Source organism: Rattus norvegicus, chromosome X (assembly GCF_036323735.1).
Source record: "Rattus norvegicus strain BN/NHsdMcwi chromosome X, GRCr8, whole genome shotgun sequence".
In the NCBI taxonomy this organism is placed as follows: Eukaryota; Metazoa; Chordata; class Mammalia; order Rodentia; family Muridae; genus Rattus; species Rattus norvegicus.
The window spans coordinates 23,818,888-23,844,366 of record NC_086039.1 but is presented as its reverse complement, the minus strand read 5'-3'; the positions used below and the strand labels follow the sequence as shown (position 1 = coordinate 23,844,366).

General features: G+C 39.8%; 1 protein-coding gene and 1 pseudogene across 5 annotated transcripts in view; one reads left to right on the top strand and one right to left on the bottom strand.

Moving 5' to 3' along the window:
- Window positions 1-25,479, bottom strand: part of Fam120c (family with sequence similarity 120 member C) — a 156,971-nt gene that overhangs the window by 77,693 nt on the left and 53,799 nt on the right. For 4 of the 5 annotated variants that reach the window (XM_063280060.1, XM_039100523.2, XM_063280063.1 and 1 more), the window contains exon 4: window positions 21,126-21,254. In XM_063280060.1, coding sequence (XP_063136130.1) covers window positions 21,126-21,254 — 129 coding nt within the window. Of the gene's footprint in view, window positions 1-15,885; window positions 15,993-21,125; window positions 21,255-25,479 lie in introns of those variants that run through there. The other variant, XM_063280061.1, reaches the window with a different exon arrangement.
- Window positions 12,919-12,984, top strand: LOC120099437 (U7 small nuclear RNA; annotated as a pseudogene).

Below are 25,479 nucleotides of genomic sequence, written 5' to 3'. Positions count from 1 at the left end.
AGCTTGCTTTCTTATAGAACCCAAGACTACCAGCCCAGGGATGGCACCACACACAATGAGCCCTCCCACCCTTGATCATTAACTGAGAAAATGCCTTACAGCTGGGTCTCATGGAAGCATTTCCTCAAGGGAGACTCCTTTCTTTGTGATAACTCCAAAGTTGACACACAAAAACACCCAGTACAGTCTCCTTTCCTGCATCTGCATGGCTGTCAGTGGCAAGGCATGTACTGTTGTATTCTGTCCCTTAGATAGTATCAATTTCTCTGTATCTTCCAGGGAATCTTCTGGGCTCATCTCTGTCCCTGCTTCTGTGTTGGTACTCAAGGTATGCACCACTATTCCTGGAAGGCTAAGACAATTTTCTTTGCCATTGAAAGACGTTTCCTCTGCTTTTTATTTTTATCTATTTTGGTTAATCTTGTGCTTCCTTCCTGGCTTTCTGAAGCTCTTCTCTACTTCTCTCTTTGAGATAAAGGCTATTTCTTTCCTTTGCCTTTGTCCTTGACTGGCTCACTCTGGTGCAGCCATCTTGTTCAGAAGTTCAACGCATAGTCATTAAAAAGAACTGTGTCCCTTCCTTCTCTTGGTCTGTATTTTTGGCATGAATCTCATTCAGTTGCTCATCCCTGTTTGTAATTTACTATGTAGCCTAAGCTGTCCTCCTTCCTCAGCCTCTAGATTGCTGGTAGGTACTACCATGCCCCACTAACTATACATGTCCATTTCTACAGTTGGTACTATATGTGTAACTTTCTACTCTGATGCTGATGCTACTAATCTAATGATGTCTGAATGGTTCCATATTTTGTTATTGTGAATATATCATACTCATAATCATTTATAATCTGATATTTAGGTTATTTTTCAAATTTGGCTATTATAAGTTATGCAATGAACAGATACTATATCCATTTGATTTTTGGCTAGGTTGTAGATTATACCCTTAAAAAATACCATAAAATGAAATTATTATTATTTTAAAAGGCATGAACATTAAAACCAAAGTCATTTAAACATACCAAAGCATAATGTGATGCAATTGCATATCTATCAGAAAGGCTAAAATTAAAAACAATTAATATTAAACAGTGATGAGGATATGGAATAACTGAAATTCTACCACACTAGTAGTAGGACTGTAGATTGGTGCAGTTTGGAATTTAGTATAGCTGTGTCTTACAAAGTCAAATACATTTACCGTATGGTACTGCAATCCTACCCAAGAGAAATGAGTGTGTATATCTTCCAAATACATAAATTGGTTTTTTCTTTCTTTTTTTCGGAGCTGGGGACCGAACCCAGGGCCTCAAGCGCTCTACCACTGAGCTAAATCCCCAACCCCACATAAATTGTTAATAAAAATTTTATTCATAATTTTCTCAAACTGGAAACTCAGAAGTATATCTATAAAAAATGGGTAACTTGAGGCACCATCAAAAATGGAATATGATAAAATGATTTAAAAAAAGAAATCATCTTTACCCATCACAGAAATGCAAATCAAAACTACTTTCAGATCTCATCTTACTCCTGTCAGAATGGCTAAGATCAATAACCCAAGTGACCGCTTATACTGGTTGAGGATGTAGAGCAAGGGTAACATTCCCCTAGTGGTGGTTGGAGTGCAAATTTGAACAGATACTTTGGAAATCAGTGTAGCAGTTCCTTGGGAAGCTTGAAATAGATCTACATCAACATCTATCTGTAAGACTCCTGGATATATACCCCAAACTGTGTCTTACTACAGAGACACTTGCTCATCCATGCTCATCGCTGATCTAGTCATAATAGTCAGACACTGGAAACAGCCCAGATGTCCATAAACAGAAGGACAGATAGAGGAAATATAGTATATTTACATAAGAGTATATTATTTAGCTGTTAAGAAAAGTGAAATTATGAAATTTGCAGGTAAATAGATGGAACGAAAAAAGAAAAAACATCTCCCTTAGTGGGGTAAAGCAGACATGGCCTCTCATCCCTAACCAAGAAGCAAGTATCTCAGGCTATATTCCCACTGTGTTTTATCTTATGTAAAATGCTGGCTTCTAAGCTTTCAATACATGTGCCATAATCTGAATAACTACAGAGGTTAGGTTCATAGTAAATGTGCATGGGAAAGGAAAGGATCTCACAAGGAAGGGAAAATACAATACACTGTTATGGAGAGAAAAAGTGAAAACTAGAATAAGGGAATTGAATAGGGAGGGGCATGGGCGAGAAGGGTGAAAGAGGGAATATAGTGAGGGGCAACTAATAATAAAGGAATTTTTGAAAAACTCTATGGAAGTCTGCTACTATAGAAGCTTCCTAAAATATATACATATATGAAAGGAATCTAAATGTAGCCACAAATTAGTAGAGGAGCTGATGTCCCAATTGACATCTTATGCCATCATGAAAAATCTCCAGTGACAATAATGTGTTACATCATGTTGAGTTGTTCACCAAAGGGACTCCCAAACATTACAGGCTATTGTCAAGGCTACTGGTTGCTCTCCACAACCTGACAGTAATGCCCTATCGGTGAAGACAGCGCTTATATATGTAATCGGACACAGAGAAGTCAAGCTGGAACTTACCTAGAAGCTTCACACATACTGACTAATGTTTATGGTGTTGGGAGGCACTCTGCTTGCTACTGGAGGAGAAAGGTAATCATCATCAGTATCACCAAGCAATAAATCATTTGGCCTCCAACAGTGCTTGCCAGAAACAATGCTACAACAGTAGCATTAAACCATGTCAATGACTAACTACTTGCTAAAGAATTGGATTTGAGGCTCACTCCATGAGATGGAACCAATATTTGATATTGCTAAAGTGGCCAAGAACCTGATACTAGACAAGACATGGCCTAGGGGAAACGTATTACTATTATTCTGCTAAGAAAATGTGACAACAAAATGACTCCTAATGATATACTGCTATATCTATAGAACAGTGCCTTGCTTGGCCGTCAGCAGAGAAACTTCTTGTTAGTAGATGGGAACTAACAGAGACCAAAAATTAGACAATGTGCAGACAGTGAGAGACTTTGTAGTATTCAACGCTAAATGGGATGGCTCCATCCCTAAGGGCTCAGGAAGATATGCAGAAAGACTATAAGAGCAGGAGGTAGTAAATGACTCCAAGAAAACAGTGTCATCCAGACATAACAGGACTGACACACATATGAATACACAGAGACTGAGGAAGCATGCACAGGTTTAAGCCAAACAGGGGAAGGTCTCAGCACCAAAAGGGAAAAGTGACCATGGGCTCCCACTCCTAACCAAGAAGTATCTCAGGCTATATTCCCATCATCAATACGTGAGAATATATTGTTCACCATACAACTAATTCTAAAAGGTAAGAAGTAGCAGGCAGATGGGTGAAGTCTGGGGCCTGAAGTATATTGATCCAGTACTGAGATGCATTACTTGTTCTGCTATATCCTGGTTAGAACACAATGCAAAATACAACCCAAAACTATTCACTTACAGGGAGAAGGAAAATTCTAAGAGAAACACTAGTCTAATTTTGGCTGGAGGAATGACAAAAGACTTTCAGAAACTAAGAGAATATTCAAAAATCCTATTTTTCTAGTCCTTTTTGTTTTCCTGTTCCTTTTAAGGTTAGCCTGAATCAAACATTTGGCAGTGGGAACAAGGGGAAGCAGCAGGAAACGAAGATGGAATGACAAACCCCTTCCTCTTTGATCGGAGAAGCAATGCTTTATTTGATGTAATTTATCTTCTATCCTGCTATAGTCTCAAAAAGTTTGAATAATTAATGTCCTGAATTTATGGCCGGAGGACTGAGAAGGGAGGGTCTCAAAAAACTAAGTTGTTTCTAAACAGATGAGTTCACCACTGAACTGCAAGTGCATGAAGGTAGCAAAACCAAACCAAACCAAAACGAAACGAAACAAAACAACAACAACAACAACAACAACAACAACAAAACAGTAGACCACAGGCTCTATGAATTGAATTATAAAAACACCAAAATCAAACAACACAATGACTACAATCAACACATACCTTTAGTAATAACATTAGATATTAGCAGCCTTAGTTCTCCAATCAAAAGACACAGAGTAAAAGAATGAGCAAATATATTCTAATCAAACAGGATCAGGAAACAATTAGGTATGGCTATCCTAATATCTGAAAATATAGACTTCAAACTAAAGATATTCAGAAGATATAAAGAGGGAAACTTCATTCTAATCAAGGGAACAGTTAACCAAGAAGATACTAATATCTTAAATATATATACACTAAATTGGTAGAATCAATTTCATAAACTGATATACTACTGGAATAAAGTCACAGTAGGTGATTTCACAGTTGGGCGATGGTGGCACATGCCTTTAGTCTCACCACCCAGGAAGTAGATGCAGGTGGATCTCTGTGAGTTCAAGGCCAGCCTAGACTACAGTGCTAGTTTCAGGACAGCCAGGACTGCAAAAAAAAAAAAAAAATTCCTGTTTAAAAACAAAAAACAAATCAATAGGCCACTTTCTGCAGATAAAAATATAAAAGAAGGAGCTGGAGAAATGGCTCAGAGGTTAAGAGCACTGACTGCTCTTCCAGAGGTCCTGAGTTCAATTCCCAGCAACCACATGGTGGCTCACAACCATCTGCAATGGGATCCGATGCCCTCTTCTGGTGTGTCTGAAGACAGTTACAGTGTACTCACATACATAAAATAAATAAAATCTTTTTTAAAAAATATAAAAGAAACATAAGAATTAATTGCCAGGCTAGAGAGATGGCTCACTAGCTGCACTTCCAGAGGTCCTGAGTTCAGTTCCCAGCAACCACATGGTGGCTCCTAACCATCTATAATGAGATCTGGTGCCTTCTTCTGGCCTGCAGGCCCACATGCAGACAGAATGCTGTATACATAATAGATAAATAACTTTTTAAAAAATAATTAATTGACATCATACATTAGATGGTGTAGTGGTTTGAATAGTTTTGGCCCTCATAGACTCATGTGTTTGAATGCTTGGCCCACAGGAGTGATATGATTAGGAGGTGTGACCTTGTTGGAATATGTGTGGCCTTGTTGGATGAAGAGTGTCACTGTGAAGGTGGGCTTGACAGGGTGAAGTTGCTTTGGGAGCAAGATAAAGAAATTTCAGCTCCTTTAGCACCATGCCTAGATGTTCCCATGCTTACTGCCTTGATGATACTGGACTGAACCTTAGACCCTATAAGCCAGCCCCAATTAAGTGTCGTCCTTTATAAGAGTTGATGTGGTCATGCTGTTTCTTCACAGCAATAAATACCCTCAGACAGAAGTTGGTACCAGGGACTGGGGTATTGCTGGGAGAAGCCTGCACATGTTTTTGCTTAGAGGAATGTGGATTTTGGAACTCTGGATTTGGAAAGCAGTAAAATGCTTTAAGTGTGGCTTAATGGGCCATCATAGTAGGAATATTAGAAGACATTGGTGCCCTTTAGAAGAGCTGCCACAGTGATGGTGTGTCTTCACAGCAATAAAACCCTAACTAAGACAAATGGACTTAACAAATATCTACAGAATATTCTACCCCAAACACTAAAGAATTCACATTCTACTTAGAAGTACAACATTTTTTTTCTTTTTTCTTTTTTTTCAGAGCTGGGGACTGAACCCAGGGCCTTGTGGTTGCTAGGCAAGCGCTCTACCACTGAGCTAAATCCCCAACCCCGGAAGTACAACATTTTTTAAAACAGACAACATCTTTGTGCAACACACAAATATTTATAAATTCAGGAAAATTGAAGTAATTCAGTGTAATCTATCTGAGCATAATGCATTAAAACCTAAAATCTGCCCTTCCAGTCTGAACCAGTGCCCTGAGCAGACCTTGGGCACTGGTTCTCCACCAAGTACCACAACACCAGAGGAAGCCAGACCTTAGGTCCTCTAACACTACCAGGATGATAGGTGCTCTGAAATGCCCAGGATCACAGAATCATAGAGGAAGCTTGACTCCCAGGAGATCAGACACAACCAGGATCTCAGGATCACAGGATCCCAGAACCATAGGATCACAGAGACAGCTGGACTCTGAGGAGTTCTAACACAACAAGGATCATAGGATAGGCAGGTTGCAGTCAGAGAAAGCAGGGGCAAGTAAGACTAGAGATAACCAGATGGCCAGAGGCAAGCTCAAGAACATAAGCAACAGAAACCAAGGCTACTTGGCATAATCAAAACCCAGTTCTCTCATTTCAATAAATCCTGGATACCCCCATAACACTAGAAAAGCAAGATTTGGATTTAAAATCACATTTCATGATGATGATAGAGAACTTTAAGAAGAACATAAATAACTCCCTTAAAGAAATACAGGACAACACAGGTAAACAAGTAGAAGCCCGTAAAGAGGAAACACAAAAATTCGTTAAAGAATTGTAGGAAAACACAATCAAACAGGTGAAGTAATTGAACGAAACCATTCAGGACCTAAAAATGGAAATAGGAACAATAAAGAAATCACAAAGGGAGACAACACTGGAAATAGAAACCCTAGGAAAGAGATCAGGAATCATAGATGCAAGAATCACCAACAGAATACAAGACATAGAAGAAAGAATCTCAGAGGCAGAAGATACCATAGAAAACATTGACACAATAGTCAAAGAAAATGCAAAATGTAAACATCTTCTAACCCAAAACATCCAGGAAATCCAGGACACAATGAGACAACCAAACCTAAGGAGATAATAGGTAAAGAAGAGAAGGAAGATTCCCAACTTAAAGGGCAGTAAATATCTTCAACAAAATGATAGAAAACTTCTCTAACCTAAAGAAAGAAATGCCCATAAACATAGAAGAAGCCTACAGAACTCCAAATAGATTGGACCAGAAGAGAAATTCCTCCCATCCCATAATAGTCAAAGCAACAAATGCACAAAACAAAGAATATTAAAAGCAGTAAGGGAAAAAGGTCAAGTAACATATGAAGGTAGACCTATCAGAACTATACCAGACTTCTCACTGGAGACTATGAAAGCTGAAAGATACTGGGCAGCTGTCATACAGAACCCAAGAGAACACAAATGCCAGCCCGGGCTACTATATTTAGCGAAACTCTCAATTACCACAGATGGAGAAACCAAGATATTCCATGATAAAACCAAATTTACACAATGTCTTTCTATAAATCCAGCCCTACAAAGAATGGATGGAAAACTCCAACACAAGAAGGGAAACTACATCCTAGAAAAAGCAAGAAAGTAAGCTTCTCCTTTCAACAAGTCCAAAATAAGATAGCCAAACAAGCATAATACCATCTCTAACAACAAAAATAACAGAAAGAAACAATCACATTTCCTTAATATCTCTTAACATCAATGGACTCAATTCCCCAATAAAAAGACATAGACTAACAGACTAGATATTTACACAGGACCCAGCATTTTGCTGCATATAGGAACCACACCTCAGTGACATCGACAGACACCACCCCAGAGTAAAAGGATGGAAAAAGCAAATTATCCCAAGAAAAAATCTGGAGTAGCTATTCTAATATAGAATAAGGTCGACATTCACCCAAAAGTTATCAAAAAGGAAAAGGAAGGACACTTTATACTCCTCAAAGGAAAAATCAATCAAGATGAACTTTCAATTCTGAACATCTATGCTCCAAATGCAAGGGCACCCACATAGGGAGCGGCGCGGTAAAACAAAGATGGCGCCAACATCCAGTCCCATCTGGTAGTAAACGACTTATCGCGCATGCGCAGGCTTGTCCCCTTGCCAGGGCAACCATAGGATAATGAGGTGATCTGGCGCCCTCCTGTGGTGAACAACGGTACTGCGCAAGCGTGGGTTTTGCACCTGGCGTCAGTTGGCCGTTAATATGGTAATGAGGGATTCATGCTCTGCCAATCCCTGAAGGACAATTAGCATAGCCTCAGCCTGCTGTGTATATAAGGCGAGCACTTTTGCGCTCGTATCAGCAAAGAGGTGGTCCTGCAATAAAGGCTGTTGAGAAGAATCTGACCGTGTTGCATCTTCCTTGCCGGCTGAGGTGGGCGCGACACACCCACATTCATAAAATAAACCTTACTAAAGCTCAAAGCATACATTGCATCTCACACAATAATAGTGGGAAAGGTCACCACCCCACTGTCATCAATGGACAGATCATCAGAACAGAAACTAAACAAAGACACAGTGAAACTAACAGAAGGTAGGAACCAAATGGATTTAACAGATATCTATAGACCATTTTACCTAAAACAAAACAATATACCTTCTTCTCAGCACTTCATGGTACCTTCTCCAAAACTGACCATAATTTAATTGGTCACAAAACAGGCCTCAACAGATACAAGAAGATTGAAATAATCCCATGCATGCTATGAGATCACCATGGACTAAGGCTGGTCTTCAATAACAACGAAAACAACAGAAAGGTCACATATACATGGAAGCTGAACAACATTCTACTCAATGATAACTTTGTCAAGGAAGAAATAAAGAAAGAAAATAAGACTTTATAGAATTTAATGAAAATAAAGCCACAGCATACCAAAACTTATGGGATACAATGAAAGCAATGCTAAGATAAAAATTCATAGCTCTGAGTGCCTCCAAAAAGAAACTGGAAAGAGCTTACACTAGTAGTTTGATAGCACACAAGACTCTAGCAGAGCCTCTCACCAGACTTTCAAAGATAATCTACAAACAATCTTTATTAAACTATTTAAAAAATGAAAGAAGGAAGAAATAGAAGAAGCAGACACCTGTAAGTCCTTCTATAAATCCAGTAACATTCTAATACCAAAACTAGATAAAGACACAACAAAGAAGAAAAAAAGACAGGTCAATATCTCTGGTGAACACAGATTTAAAAATGCTCAATAAAATACTAGCAAACAAAAAGCAAAATGATTATACATCATGACTAAGTTGGTTTTATCCCAGAGTTGTAGGGATGGATCAACATATGCAAATCCACAAATGTAGTATACAATCATACAAAGTGACTTAAAGACAAAACCACATGATCATCTCAAAAGATGCAGAAAAAGTATTTGGGGAAAAAAGTGCCTTGATGATAAATGTACTAGAGAGAGTAGAAACACAGGGAACATACCTCAGCACAATAAAACTGTATATGAGAAATTCACAACAAACATAATCCTATTGAAATCTGGAAGAAGATAAGACTATCCACACTCCTTTTCAATATACTGCTCAAAGCACTAGCTAGAGTAATAAGGCAAGAGAAGGAAATTAAAGAATTAAAATAGGAAAAGAAAAGGCCAAACTACTCTTAATTTGTCAAAAACATGATATTACACACAAAAGATCCCAAAATTTCTACCAGAAATCTTCTAAAAACATTACATAATTTCAGCAACATGGAAGGATATAGAATCAACTTGAAAATCAAGTCTTTCTATATACTAACAAAAAATATTGATAGAAAGAGATCATGGACATACTCTAATTTATAACAGCCTCATTGAGATCTAAAAACAAACCTAAACAAGAAGATATAGGAGCCCTACAATTGTAACGAAACATCTGAAGAAAGAGATAAAGACACTACTAGAAATAGAATGACATCCCATGCTCATGAGTTGATAGACTACTATGAAAATGACCATGATAGGAAGCCAAAGCAGGCAGATATCTGTGAGTTCAAGGCCAGCCTGGTTTACAAAGTGGGTCTAGACTGGTCAGGGCTTATTACACAGGGAAAGCATATCTTGAAAAACCCAAACCAACCAACCAAACATAAAAAAAGGGAAAGTTATGTATAGATTCAATGCTATAATAATCAAAATCCCCATCCCATTCTTTACAAAAATAGAAAAAAATGCTAAAATTTGTATGGAACCACAAAAAAAAAAAATCCCAGTCAAAATAACACTGAGCTAAAATAGCATTACCAGTGAACTTACAATTCCATATTTCAAGATATAGTATCAAGCCATAGTAAAAACAATATGGTACTGGCACAAAAGCAGACATGTAGACCACTGTAACAAAAGACCCAAATATGAGTACACATAAATTCAGCAAAAAATATACAATTGATAAAAAGCATCTTAAACGAATGGTGCTAGGAAATTGGATGTCTACATGTAGAAAAGTGAGGGGACTGGAGAGATGACTCAGTGGTTAAGAGCACCAGACTACTCTTCCAGGGGTCCTGAGTTCAATTCCTAGCAACTACATGGTGGCTCACAACCATCTGTAAAGAGATCTGACGCCCTCTTCTGGTGTGTCTGAAGACAGCTACAGTGTACTTATATATAATAAATAAGTAAATCTTTTTTAAAAAAAAGAAAGAAACTATTTTTAAAAAAGTGAAATTTGACCCATATCTTTCACCTTACAAAAAAAAGATCTCCAACTGAATCAAAGATCTAAATGTGAAACCTAAACACTGAAACTGCTAGAATAAAACACAGATAGTATTCTACATAATGTAGTTATAGCAGAGGACTTCTGTGGAGCCCTGTATGGCTGCGTAAAGGACAGCATGACACACTTCCTGACTCTGGAGCAGAGCCAGCAGGGCATGGATCTCAATGAATGTTGAATGTTGCTAGGTGTGAGGCTTGTTTGTATATTTCAGTTTATGTTCTTTTTTCTGGGGAATGTTCTGTCTGCCAAGGTTTGTTGAGATTTTGTGTTTTACTGTCTATTGTAATGTTAAGTGCAGTCCCCCAAGTCCTGGAGTCTGCACATAACCCCTGAAACCCAAAGTTAATTCTGATTGATGAATAAAGATACTAATAGCCAATAGATAGGCAGAAGAGACATAGGCGCAGTTGAGGTTTCATGAGTTTGGAAAGAGAAGACCAAGAGGAAGAAAAGAGCAGAGGGAAGTGATAATGGAATAGAAGAGGAAAATGGGGAGGAGAAAGAGAAAAGAGAGAAGTTGCCATGGAAGGTGAATGAATGCACAGGAGCAAGAAAGAGAGCTGCCATGGGCTCAGGGCCAAGATAACAGCCCTGAGGACTGCCCAACTGGATTAAGAGCATCCCAGATGGAACATAGTATATATTAAGTGCTAACTTGGGGTTTTCAAAAGTAGATTCTAGCTGGAAAGAACCCAGATGCCCTTCAACAGAGGAATGGATACAGAAAATGTGGTACATCTACACAATGGAATATTACTCAGCTATCCAAAACAATGCCTTTATGAAATTCATAGGCAAATGGTTGGAACTGGAAAATATCATCCTGAGTGAGGTAATCCAATCACAGAAAAACACACATGGTATGCACTCATTGATAAGTGGCTATTAGCCCAAATGCTTGAATTACCCTAGATGCCTAGAACAAATGAAACTCAAGACGGATGATCAAAATGTGAATGTTTCATGCCTTCTTTAAAAGGGGAACAAGAATACCCTTGGCAGGGAATAGAGAGGCAAAGATTAAAACAGACGGGTTGGGGATTTAGCTCAGTGGTAGAGCGCTTGCCTAGGAAGCGCAAGGCCCTGGGTTCGATCCCCAGCTCCGAAAAAAAAGAACAAAAAAAAAAAAACAGACACAGAAGGAACACCCATTCAGAGCCTGCCCCACATGTGGCCCACACATATACAGCCATCCAATTAGACAAGATGGATGAAGCAAAGAAGTGCAGGCCGACAGGAGCCGGATGTAGATCGCTCCTGAGAGACACAGCCAGAATACAGCAAATACAGAGGCGAATGCCAGCAGCAAACCACTGAACTGAGAACGGGACCCCCGTTGAAGGAATCAGAGAAAGAACTCGAAGAGCTTGAAGGAGCTCGAGACCCCTTATGAACAACAATGCCAAGCAACCAGAGCTTCCAGGGACTAAGCCACTACCTAAAGACTATACATGGACTGACCCTGGACTCTGACCTCATAGGTAGCAATGAATATCCTAGTAAGATCACCAGTGGAAGGGGAAGCCCTTGGTCCTGCTAAGACTGAACCCCCAGTGAACGTGATTGTTGGGGGGAGGGCGGCAATGGGGGGAGGATGGGGAGGGGAACGCCCATAAGGAAGGGGAGGGGGGAGGGATTAGGGGGATGTTTGCCCGGAAACCGGGAAAGCGAATAACACTCGAAATGTAAATAAGAAACACTCAAGTTAATAAAAAAAAAGTAGATTCTAATAACAGCATGGAGGGTAGGCAGCTGCTCAGATATTGTGCTACTAAGACATATTAAAAATTAAAGGCTGTGTGTGTCTTTTATCTAGAAACATAAATAGTCTAAGGCAGGGAAGAAGAAGCTCTGGGCCAGGATTTTTTTTTACTACAAATGTTAATGACTATATGATAATCCAAGACAGCACAAGTCTAGAAGGCTAGAGTTGTCTAATGCCCTTAGCAAAAGCAAAATGTTAATTGTTGTGACCTCCAGGATAGCCCTTAAGGCTGTGAAAAAGAACTCTGAAAACATGAATTCAAAAATATATAATTTCTCAACTATGCAAAATATAAGGAGGCAATATTAATTATATTAGGGGCTTCATGGACCTAAAAGAACAGAGGCTTCTGTACCATGAGCCAGATTGTCAGAAAGATATTAAGGAAGGAGATAAAGAGATTTAGGGAATGGGGATTACACTCAGCTAAACTTATTGTTTGTACTTACAAAGGCAGGCAGACTTCTGAGTTCAAGGTCAGGCTAGGACAGATCAAGTTTAGGCCCAGGCATAGTAGAAATGGTGATCATAGAGCTGGATCCCACCCAGCTAGCTTCTTGTCTGTGCTTAAAAAGACAGACAGATCTCTGAATTCATTTACAAAGTTTAAAAAATGTGTATTTACTGTCTTCTTCTAATATTAAGGGGCTAAGGTCCTAAAATGCTGACTTATGGGATAATCAAAAGGAAATCTGGAGTAGATGACTAAATTAACATATAAATAAAAGACTGGGCTTTGGTCTACAAAATAGAGAGCTACCTAGAGAGATCTGCTTGGAGAGGGAACATGGCTCTTTTAGAATTTTTTTTCTAGCAGCTTTTCTGACTTTGGTTGGAAAACCCATGAGCTACCTAGGAAGCTTTTTTAATTTTTCTGGCAGGGGAGAGCTGTCTCAAACAGAGAGAGCTGTCTGGAGCAGAGAGCTGCCTCAAACAGAAATCTATCGAGCAAAATTTTATCTTGAGCAGACTACAGAACCAACTGCCATCTACAGAGAGCCGCCTAGGGAAGCCATCTCAAGCAGAATACAAAGACAATGATTGACTTTGAGTTGCTTCTTTCAAGACTCTCAAATATTCCTTCCTCAGCACCCCTCTCCAAGCCAAGGCTGGTCCTTGGCAGACTTACTGAATAGGACACCATTTGCCCAGGAATTAATGCCAACAACTGACACATAGGACTTCAGAAAACTAAAATGATTCTGTATGCCACCCCCCCCCAAAAAAACCCAAAAATATTACACGAAGGAACCCACAGAAGGGGAAAGAAGCTTTGTCAGCTATATATCTGACAGAGGATTAATAGACAGAATAATAGCTGAAAATAAATCTACCAAATGAACATATGCTATTCAGCCATGTTTACTGATGCTCTATTCATAATAGCTAGGAAATTGAAACAATCTAATGTTTCCTAATATCCTTCAGCTGACAAATAGGTAATAAAAAATGTGGGACACTTACACAACTTTGTATGTTAACAAATGGAACTAGAAAAAATCATATTGGGGTTGGGGATTTAGCTCAGCGGTAGAGCGCTTGCCTAGCAAGCGCAAGGCCCTGGGTTCGGTCCCCAGCTCCGAAAAAAAGAAAAAGAAAAAAGAAAAAATCCTATTGAGTGATATAACCCAGATCCAGAAACAGGAGGGAGGAGGGAAAAAAATAACAATAACAGCAATAGTATCTGAAAAACTCTTAAAGAATTGTCCTGCTAATGGTCTATTTAAAAATACCTATAATGCATGCATATATATATATATATATCATAGAAAATTTCATATTTGGGATGAAAATGCTGCCCTCGTGTGCTATATACTATCTAACAAAACCCTCAATGTCAGACGTAAGATATCCTCCTTTGGGTTGTTTGTTAGGCTTTTCCAAGAGATTTCCAAAATATTAGAAGCTTTTGCTATTTCTCTTGATTGTGCACCAGAGGTGAAATGTAAGTCCCTATTCCTAAAGGCATCACACATTTCTTTTTTTTTTCTTTTTTTTTGGAGCTGGGGACCGAACCCAGGGCTTTGTGCTCGCTAGGCAAGCGCTCTACCGCTGAGCTAAATCCCCAACCGGCATCACGCATTTCTAACATGGTTCAGAGGACCCAGGCTGGAATGGACCTGAAAACCTCCTCCCTGAGGACTAGCTTACATGGTACCAGAAGATACTATGCAAGCTTCCTAAGGAGGGAAACAACCAACAGTTCTACCCAGGTATGACACTTATGAATCACGACAATAACCAACTGGCACAATAACTCTAGGGGAGCAATGGTGGCATATGTATTCTGACAGTAACCAAAAGCCTTCTAATTGGACTTGAGGGAATCATGCTTCACTCAGGACTAGTGAAGCTATGGATCTTGGAGAACCTACAACCACCACTTTATTGAACCAGTATAATTCCTAGCTATATTCCAAATATTTACTCTTATACCCACAGGTAAGTGTAGTCCTCACCCTTCATCAATAAAACTTCTCTTTGCAACAGTCTGGGACCATTTCAGAAAACCATAACCAATAAAAAATGCAGAGCTCTGGAGCCCAGTCTCACCAGATACATCTATAACACAACTCCTTAACCTAAGGTTTAAGCAACGTTATGGAAGAGGGAGTGGAAGACTGCATTAGAGTATAAGGGAGTTTGCGGTGAGATTGTATCTTCTATAAATGACATGAAAATTACATCCATGAAGGCCCACTAACATTGTCACCCAAACAAAAGTGACCTGAGCAAGGACTACACCAACAGCATGATAAGCTAACATGGAAGAGGGAAATTCAGAAGTCTCAATCTTAGACACAGAACTAGAGGCAACTGAGGGATGCTGAGAGCAGGGAAGTCCAGCCCTGAATAAAATAAATTTTAATTTAAAAAAGAAAAGAAACGGCCATAGGAATTCATTGAATAATACCAAAAGATCTAAAAGGGTAGTGTATTGTTCTCCTCCCTGCCCTGCCCAATCCCCCATAGGTTAGTAAGGAAAGAGGTATGCTGCGGAGCCAACACATTTGTAAAATATTTGCATAGGGATCTGAGTTTGATAGCCAGCATCCATGCCAGGAAGCAAGACATTATGGGGCATGCTTGTAACCTCAGCACTGGGAAGGGCGAGAAATGAGGAATGGTGAGGCTCTGGCCAGCCAGCCTTCCTAGCAAATTAGCAAGCTGCAGATTCCAGTAAGACACTTTGTCTAAAAACAAGGTGGACAACTCTTGAAGGACACCTTCAGTTGACCTCTGACATCCATATGTGCACAAACACACATATTTGGTGCATTTGAGGTCAAGGAAGTAAAGAACAAAAGTATGAAACATAAAAATCTACTTGAAGAAACAATTAAAAAAACCTTTCCAAATTTAGTAAAAGACAAAGTTAGAGATTCAGGAAGCTGAGCAAAATCTGAACATAATAAATTCAAAGAAATCCATACCAGATACATTACTGGAAAATTCTAAGAAACAAATAAAGAACTAACTTAACAATATATCTATATGATCCTTTTGTAAACTACATTATCTGTGTCCATGTGTCCATGTCACTTTACACATGTGGATATCAGAGGACAGCCGTCAGAAATGGGTTCCTTCCTACAATATGGGATTCAGGGAACTAACTCAAGTTATGGGATTGGCAGCAACTGCCTTTGCTTGCTGGGCTACCTCACTGGCCTCTGTAGAAGAAGGAACACTTGCTGAATTAGTTACTTTTCTCAATACTATAACAAATACCTGACAAAAGCAACTTGACAAGAAATAAGAGAGGATTTATTTCATCTCAGAGTTTGAGAATGTAGTTCTTCATGGCAGGATGGCGTAGTAGCAGGAACGTGAGGGGGTTGTCACATTGCATCTACATTCAGGGAACAAAGAGAGATTAATTATAGTGTGAGTTTTCCTCATCCTTTTCATTCATTCTAAGGCCCCAGTCCATAGGAATGTTGCACTCTTATTCAGGGTGAGTGCTCACTCCTCAGCCCTTATAGAACTATTCAGGAACATATTTCCTAGGTGAATCTAAATCTAGTCAAGTTGGCACAAGTGAAATGACTGGGATCAAGGCTCTCGGTCCCCCAAACCTGATTCCCTGAGTTTGAATCCATACGATATAAAAGAAGAATCAACTCCCGGGAGTTGTCTATGATATTTATATGAATGCCATGCTACACCACACATGCATATAAATAAGTAAATGTTTAAAAGAAAACCTTAGTTGGGCAGTGGTGGCACCAGCTTTAATCCCAACATTCAGGAGGCAGAAGTAGAAGGATCTCTGAGTTCATGGCCAACCTGGTCTATAGCAAGTTCCAGGACAACCAGAGTTTCATGGTAAGACCATGTCTCAACAATCAACCAAAACAAACAAACAAACAAACAAACAAACAAACACCAAAAATCCAGTCAATCTGACAATGAAGATTAACCATTAGACTTGCCAGCTCATTTTTGAGTCTTTATTATCTTGGAAAGAAGTTCAACCCAGCACAAAAACTACAACTGCTATCCATGAAATAAAATACAAACACACTTTGTGAAATACCAATAATTCAATTGCAGAAACACAAAATGTTTCAGAGAGGTTTGATATAAAATATATTAATCCTAAATACTGATGACTTGAAAGAAGGAAAAGATGATTCTATCACTGATGTGTAAAATACATTTGTATGATTGATGAGAGAGATGACTTGGTAAACAAAATGTATTTGCTATCCAAGTCTAAGTTCAGCTCCTCAGCATTCACACAGAGGTGGGTATGGAGGCATACATTTGCAATTCCAGTGCTGAGGAAGCAGATAGGTGGATTCCTGGAGCTCACTGTCAGCCAAATAGGTTAAGTTAGGGACCCTGTATCACAAAGAAAGATAAAGGGGCTATAGAAATGCTTCACTGGTTAACAGTTAACTACTGTAGGCTGGAGAACATGGTTTAGGGGTTAACAGAAATGATTGTTCTTCCAGAGGACCTGAGCTCAGTTCCCAGTACCCACACTGAGCATTTTACAATTGCCTCTAATTTCCATATCCAGGCGATCCAATGGCTCTTGTCTCCAAGGGCAACAGCACTTCTGTGTGTATATGCACACATGGGCACAGACACATAATTAAATATTTTCAAAACTAGCACATACTACTCTCCCAGAGGGCCCAGTTCTGGGGGATCCAGGGCATCTGTTCTTTTAGGACACCTACTTAAGTGTGCATATTCATACCCATATATAATTAAAGTAAAATAAATCTTAAAAAGTAATAAAATAGAGAGTGACTGAGAGACACACTTAGCATTGACCTCTGGTCTCCACATACAAGTGCACTGTCACAAATGCAGGCATGCACACACACAGAGAATATACTATGCGATCATTATAATAACGATGAATTATCTTGCCAAACTAAGACTAAAAAAGCACATGTGTGTCCTAGTCATCTATGTCTATAAAACCAACTGCTTTTATCATATTTAATCATGACTGAATAATTTTTCTAAAGAACTGGAATAAGAAAATGAATTCTAGTCTTGGTATTCCTAGAAATCCTAAACAGTACAATAACCCAGGTTTGTGAGGGAGGTTCACAAATTGGAAAAGAAAGATAAAACATCTCCATTCAGAAACATGACCACTTACACCCAAAATGCCAGAAAGCCTATCAAAAACTCTTAGAACTAATAAGTGAGCACAGAAAATCCAAGTCAAGACTCAGCACACAAAAATCAATCATATTTCTATGAGTAATAATAAATAAAAATGTTACACTAAATGAAATAGAAAATACTTAAGTATAAACACTAAGACCATGTCAGAGCCTGAGAGCATAGCTCTGTCTATTGTAAAACACTTGTCTAACAAGCACAAGGCCATGAGGCCAATATCTAATACCATAAGAAAAAGAAAGGAAAAGCATGGAAATAAAACTGAATTAAAAAATATGCAGGGGTTGTATGTTAAAACTATAAAACATTGAAGAGAGTGTTATAAAAATCAAAGAAGGGAGAAATAAGATGGATTTACCATATAACTGAATTCAAATATTGACAGCTGAGCTCAGCTGTACAGACCTGTAATCGTAGCTACTTGGGAAGCTGAGACAGAAAGATCACAAGTTCAAGACCTGACTAAGCTACAAATTTAGTTAAAGGCAATATAGTGAAACCTTATCTAAATAGAAAAATGTAAAAAAAAAAAAGAAAAAGAAAATGCTAAGGATAGAACCGCATGGTAGATAGCTGACACAATATGTATGTGGCCATAGGTTTAATTAGTAGTATTTGGGAAAAAAATTATTCTACACCTTTAACACAATTCCAACTGAAATCCAAGCAAGAATTCTTTCTAAAATTTATATGGAAAGGCAAAAGAATTACAAAGACAAATTAAGATTGAAATTGGGCGAATCACTACTCAGCTTCAAGGCTTAATATTAACCTATTTGTAATTAAGTTGACGCACTTCTGATAAAACAAGAGACAGGGAGATCAGTGCAAGTTTAAGGACAGTGTGGTCTATATAACCAGTTTGGAAACAGTCAGAGCTACCTAGTGAGTCTCAAAAAACAAACAAGAGTTCACTATGAGGCATTTATAGATACAAATTAAACTATGATTAGCACTGTGGGTATAGTTGGGTAGTAGACTACTTGCCTGGCAGGACAAGGTACTTTATAAATAAATCAGGACTAGCAAGACAATGCTTACCACCAGGCGTGACCATGTGAGTTGGATGCCACATGGTAAAGGAGAAAACAGACCCTTGCAGATTGTCTTCTGACCTCCACATAAGCAAGCCCTATACACGCGCGCGCACACACACACACACACACACACACACACACGTGTACACTTGCATGTGCAGAAATTGTACATAAAATATTGTCCAAACATGGATAAGGAAAGGGATTGCTACTGTGAAAAATGGTTTGGCATTATTATAAATTTAAATATACACTTACCATATGTTCTAGAAATCTTAATTCTAGATATTTATACTATGAAAATGAAATGCTATATTCATATAAAAATTTGTGTGTAAGAGTTTATAGCAGCTCTATTTATAGCAACCTAAATTTATATCCAATCTAAATCCCATCTAAATATTCTTAAAGGCATGTGTGGATGAATGAGCTGTTCGTACATCCATAAAAGTGAATTACACACACACACACACACACACACACACACATACACACCCATACACACCCATACACACACACCCATATACACACAGACACACCCATACACACACACATACACACACATACACACACATACACACGCATACACACCCATACACACACACCCACACACACACACCCATACACACACACATACACACACACCCATACACACACACATACACACACACATACACACACATACACACGCACACACCCATAGACATACACACACACCCATACACACACATACACACGCATACACACCCATACACACATACACCCATACACACACACCCATACACACACACACACACACACACACACACACACACACACACACAGCACACAAAACATCCAATAACGTAATTCTCTTTTTTTCTTTAAGATTTTTTTTGTATGTGTAGTGGGGGGTCAGTGTGTGTATGTGTATACATTGAAGTGGCCCTGAAGGCCAAAAGAGAGTGTTGGATCCCCTGGAGCTAGAGGTATAAGCAGTTATTAGCTCCCTAGCATGGATGCTGCCAAGTGAACTCCAGTCCTCTGTACAAACAGCACATGCTCTTAACTACTAAGCCGTCTCTCTAGCCCAACTTGAAAGACTCAGAAAAGTATTTGTTGAATGACAAAAGACATTCTCAAAACTATTATACTTTATGATTCCACCCATGTCATACTATCTAGAAGACATAACTATAGTTCCAGAGAATGCTAAGGTATTAGGAATGGGTTTCAGTGGTTTTACAAAGGGAAAGCCTGAGGGTCAGAGGGAATGGGATATTGCAACTCTTCTGAATTCTGATTTTAATGATGACTACATAAATCAATAACTCAAAAACTTCATACCATACACACACAAAAAATCAAACTGACTAATGTGAATTAAACACAGTGTAAGTTTTAAAAAGTATTGCACATATAAATCAAATTGCTAAAAACAAAACTAACTTATTTTTGTAACTTTTACTTTATAACAAAAAATCCTAGATGGGATCCTGTCTTGCAATATTAACAATTATTTTGATTCTCATTTTATAGGGACTCATTTGAAATAGTCTTTTTTATTATCCACTTTATCTTCCAGCAAGACCTTCTATATATTAAAATATACATTAAGAACAATGAAATGGCTCAATGGGCAAAGGCACTTGCTAGCAATCCCCAGAACCTACATGGTACAAGAGGACCAACTCCCCAAAGTTGTCCCCTAGCCACCACATGTGTACTGTGGCTTACACACAAAAATTTTAAAAAAATCAAAATATGTAAAGATCAAGATTAGATGTGGGCACAGCTTACCACATAGTAGCATTACCTAGAATACTTTCTTTCTAGGGAATACAATTTTAGGCAGCTTATTTATTTTCTAATTTTTCAGAATATGTTTGTAATACATCAATCATCAGTATGAAGAAAACAAAAACAAAAGGCTCCTTCTATTCAGATCTTAGACCATTTTTAAAGGAAATTTTAGAATTTATGCCAGTAAGTATGGGAAATCAAGTAGGAAGGAGGAAACCGGGGACCACAGAAAAGAACAGAGGACTTAGTAGTGTGGCAGGCAAATGTAAGAAAGCTGATGAAGGCTGGCAAGATGGCTCAGCAAGTAAAGACACTTGCCACTAAGTCTGACAACATGAGTTTGATTCCCAAAGGCCACATGGTGAAAGGAGAGAACCAACTCCAATAGGTTGTCCTCTGACCTCCACACATAGGGCAGAGCATGCACCCATCTGCAAACATGTGTGCACCCAAAGTAATTTTTTAATTAAAACTAAAGAATGCTAGTGATTCTTGGGAAGGGAAGACCAACTCACCTGAGATTGTTTGAAAACATCCTTGCCAACCACGTCCAGGTTTGAGGGATCTTTGATGGAACTAACATACTCAGAAACAGCCTTGATGACGACGTCACAAGGAGGAAGAACCAGCTGATGAGCTCGGACCTAGGAAAGGCAAGATCAGTAAGGGATACCAATGTCAAAGTTGGATCACTAAGAGAAATTCCAAAAAGGAACAACATCCTGGCATGGTCTACCAAAGTCTCCGGGAAGTAGAAGGGGGAAAGAACTAGAGAACAATTATTGGAAGAGGTTGTTGACACCCAAACATCCCCAGCTTAAATAACAAAATAAGGGAACTGTATAAAGCAGGAAAGTCCAGCTTATGTCCAAAGGGAGTGGCTGGGCCTGAGAGGCTACCAGTGACAGGGAGGACCAATAATAGCTGGGCATGATCCAGAGAAGCTTAGACAATCTGTAGTTGTCTCCATACCAGATATTTAACAGATTTTATTACATTTACTTATTTGTTTGTGTGCACTTGTGTCACAATACACATGTGGAAGTCTGAGGACAACTTATAGGAATCAGTTCTCCCCTTCCACCATGTGGGTCCCAGGGATTAAACTCAGGTTGTAGGTTTGGTTGTAAGCATCTCTAACCTTCAAGCCATCTTGACCACTCCTTAACAGATACTTTAAACAGCAGAAAAACAGGGCAGACTCCACACAGCAACAGGAATGATGGAAGGAGATACTGGAAAAACTGTTCTCAGTGCTGGGTGGATGGTACTCAGAATTCATTGGAGCACTTAGTGAGGTGTCATGCTGTATAGGTGGGTTGGCTGGGCAAGACACACTCTTGAGGTATACTCTTGGGGAAACTCAGGAAGAGTCGTACAAACTATATAATAAAGGCTAGTCACGAGAATACTGTAAAGGAACTTTAAATGGACACTACAATATTAAGTGAGCAGAAAAACTCCCAGGAGCCAGAATTTGCTGAGGAACTTCACATCAGCTAACAGTAGTATCTTAGACAACTGGAAGGACTACATAGGAGTGAAGTCAGCATGTAGAATCAGCCCCATTATGGAACACCCAGATGTGTAAATGACATCTGAGAATCCATCTTTGAAGCCATATACCTGGACTGGAACTCCATGTATAAACTGGCTTCACGAAGATATACCTGGAGACAAAACCTAGGACATGGTTGGCATCTGCCACCGGACATCTCAAGAAAATCCTGAAAGCAAGCCAGTGTGCTCTGGGACCCTGGAAATGAATGCCCAGACCCTCCAAACCAGACCAGCAATCAAGCTGGTCAGTGTTTCTTCACTTTATCTCCAAACCCAGAGACAACTCTCCCCTTCACATTTATTCCTCCTCTACTCAATACCAAAGTATCAATTCAGCAAGCAGATTGGGTCCTGCTCTGTTCTTCCCACATCTGTTCTTTTCCTTTCTCCTTAAAACTCCCTAATAGCAAAGGCTTGCCTAGTGTACAGGGGAATCTCTATGTCTTCTGAGAACAGGGACTGTTCTATGCTACCTGATCTCATGTCTTTACCCTTCCCCTTTCAGCCAACTGTTAGTAAAAACTGCTTCATGTCCTCCAATGATTGCTGCCACTCCCTTCTTATCCATGTTTTCTGTCCTTTCTATCAATCCAATAGCACTAGACATACTGTGCTTTCTCCTCAGATGCACACTGATATATTAGCACACACACACTAACAGTGCTTCTTCTCAAAACCATCAATGTTTAAGTAGCGATGGTTTTGTATTTCACTACTAATTCACAGTATCTTAATAGGCATGTGCCTGCATAGTGACTACTGCTGTGACAGCATTGTACTCTTGCGGATCCAGTCTGGTGCTCTGAGCACAAGTGTAAGAGAGGAAAACTGATACCTCAACCCAACAAAAACTATCTCCTTTTGAATACTGCAAACATTTGCACATCAAAACATAAGAAACAGGAAAATGCAATGTCTTCTCTCAGTAATGCCCCCTATGGGAGTACCTTAAAATTCCAAAGAATTCATGAGACTAATTATAAATATGTTCAGAGAAATCAATGAGGATACAAAATCCCATCTGAATTCTGAAAGGGGGAAAACAGCTGAATGGACGAAGGAAGACAGTACAAAATATTGAAATGGAATTCACTATTGATACGGAAAGACTAAAGAAACCCCAAACTGAATTACTGGGAATTAAAAATTGAGTAAGGCAAATTAAAAGCTCAGTGTCAAGCCCCACCAACAGAATGAACCCTGAGGAAGACACAATATTAGGGCTTTAGGACAAAGGAGAAGAATACTAACATTCAATCGATAACAAAGATAAGAATTTATAAGCAGAGACAAGCCTGGGAAACCAGAAGAGACTGCTCTCTGCACACACATCTCGGACGCCAGAGGAAAAAGCCAAAGACCATCTGGAACCCTGGTGCACTGAAGCTCCCGGAAGGGGCGGCACAGGTCTTCCTGGTTGCTGCCACTGCAGAGAGCCCGTGGGCAGCACCCCACGAGCGAACTTGAGCCTCGGGACCACAGGTAAGACCAAATTTTCTGCTGCAAGAAAGCTGCCTGGTGAGCTTGGGACACACGGAAGCAGAATTCCTCTAGGACCGGGCACGTTCTGTGTTTACCGGAAGTCCCACACCCGCGGATCCTGGCCTGCAGCAGCTCTCTGCTCCCAGACCCCGTGAGAGAGAGACCCAACCGCCAGGTCACGTGGGCACTCCTGAGGCTACAGAGCGGAAGAGACCACCAACACTGCTCAACCCTGCCCACATCCCTGGCCCAAGAGGAAACTGTATAAGGCCTCTGGGCTCCCGTGGGGGAGGGCCCAGGAGCGGCAGGACCCCTGCCTGAGACACCGCCGGAACCTGAAGGAAACAGACCGGATAAACAGCTCTCTGCACCCAAATCCCCTTCAGAGAGGCAGACAAGCCTGGGAAACCAGAAGAGACTGCTCTCTGCACACACATCTCGGACGCCAGAGGAAAAAGCCAAAGACCATCTGGAACCCTGGTGCACTGAAGCTCCCGGAAGGGGCGGCACAGGTCTTCCTGGTTGCTGCCGCTGCAGAGAGCCCCTGGGCAGCACCCCACGAGCGAACTTGAGCCTCGGGACCACAGGTAAGACCAAATTTTCTGCTGCAAGAAAGCTGCCTGGTGAACTCAAGACACAGGCCCACAGGAACAGCTGAAGACCTGTAGAGAGGAAAAACTACATGCCCGAAAGCAGAACACTCTGTCCCCATAACTGGCTGAAAGAGAGGAAAACAGGTCTACAGCACTCCTGACACACAGGCTTATAGGACAGTCTAGCCACTGTCAGAAATAGCAGAACAAAGTAACACTAGAGATAATCTGATGGCGAGAGGCAAGCTCAGGAACCCAAGCAACAGAAACCAAGACTACATGGCACCATCGGAGCCCAATTCTCCCATCAAAACAAACATGGAATATCCAAACACACCAGAAAAGCAAGATCTAGTTTCAAAATCATTTTTGATCATGATGCTGGAGGACTTCAAGAAAGACGTGAAGAACTCCCTTAGAGAACAAGTAGAAGCCTACAGAGAGGAATCGCAAAAATGCCTGAAAGAATCGCAAAAATCCCTGAAAGAATTCCAGGAAAACATAAATAAACAAGTAGAAGCCCATAGAGAGGAGACACAAAAATGCCTGAAAGAATTCCAGGAAAACACAATCAAACAGTTGAAGGAATTAAAAATGGAAATAGAAGCAATCAAGAAAGAACACATGGAAACAACCCTGGATATAGAAAACCAAAAGAAGAGACAAGGAGCTGTAGATACAAGCTTCACCAACAGAATACAAGAGATGGAAGAGAGAATCTCAGGAGCAGAAGATTCCATAGAAATCATTGACTCAACTGTCAAAGATAATGTAAAGCGGAAAAAGCTACTGGTCCAAAACATACAGGAAATCCAGGACTCAATGAGAAGATCAAACCTAAGGATAATAGGTATAGAAGAGAGTGAAGACTCCCAGCTCAAAGGACCAGTAAATATCTTCAACAAAATCATAGAAGAAAACTTCCCTAACCTAAAAAAAGAGATACCCATAGACGTACAAGAAGCCTACAGAACTCCAAATAGATTGGACCAGAAAAGAAACACCTCCCGTCACATAATTGTCAAAACACCAAACGCACAAAATAAAGAAAGAATACTAAAAGCAGTAAGGGAAAAAGGTCAAGTAACATATAAAGGCAGACCTATCAGAATCACACCAGACTTCTCGCCAGAAACTATGAAGGCCAGAAGATCCTGGACTGATGTCATACAGACCCTAAGAGAACACAACTGCCAGCCCAGGTTACTGTATCCAGCAAAACTCTCAATTAACA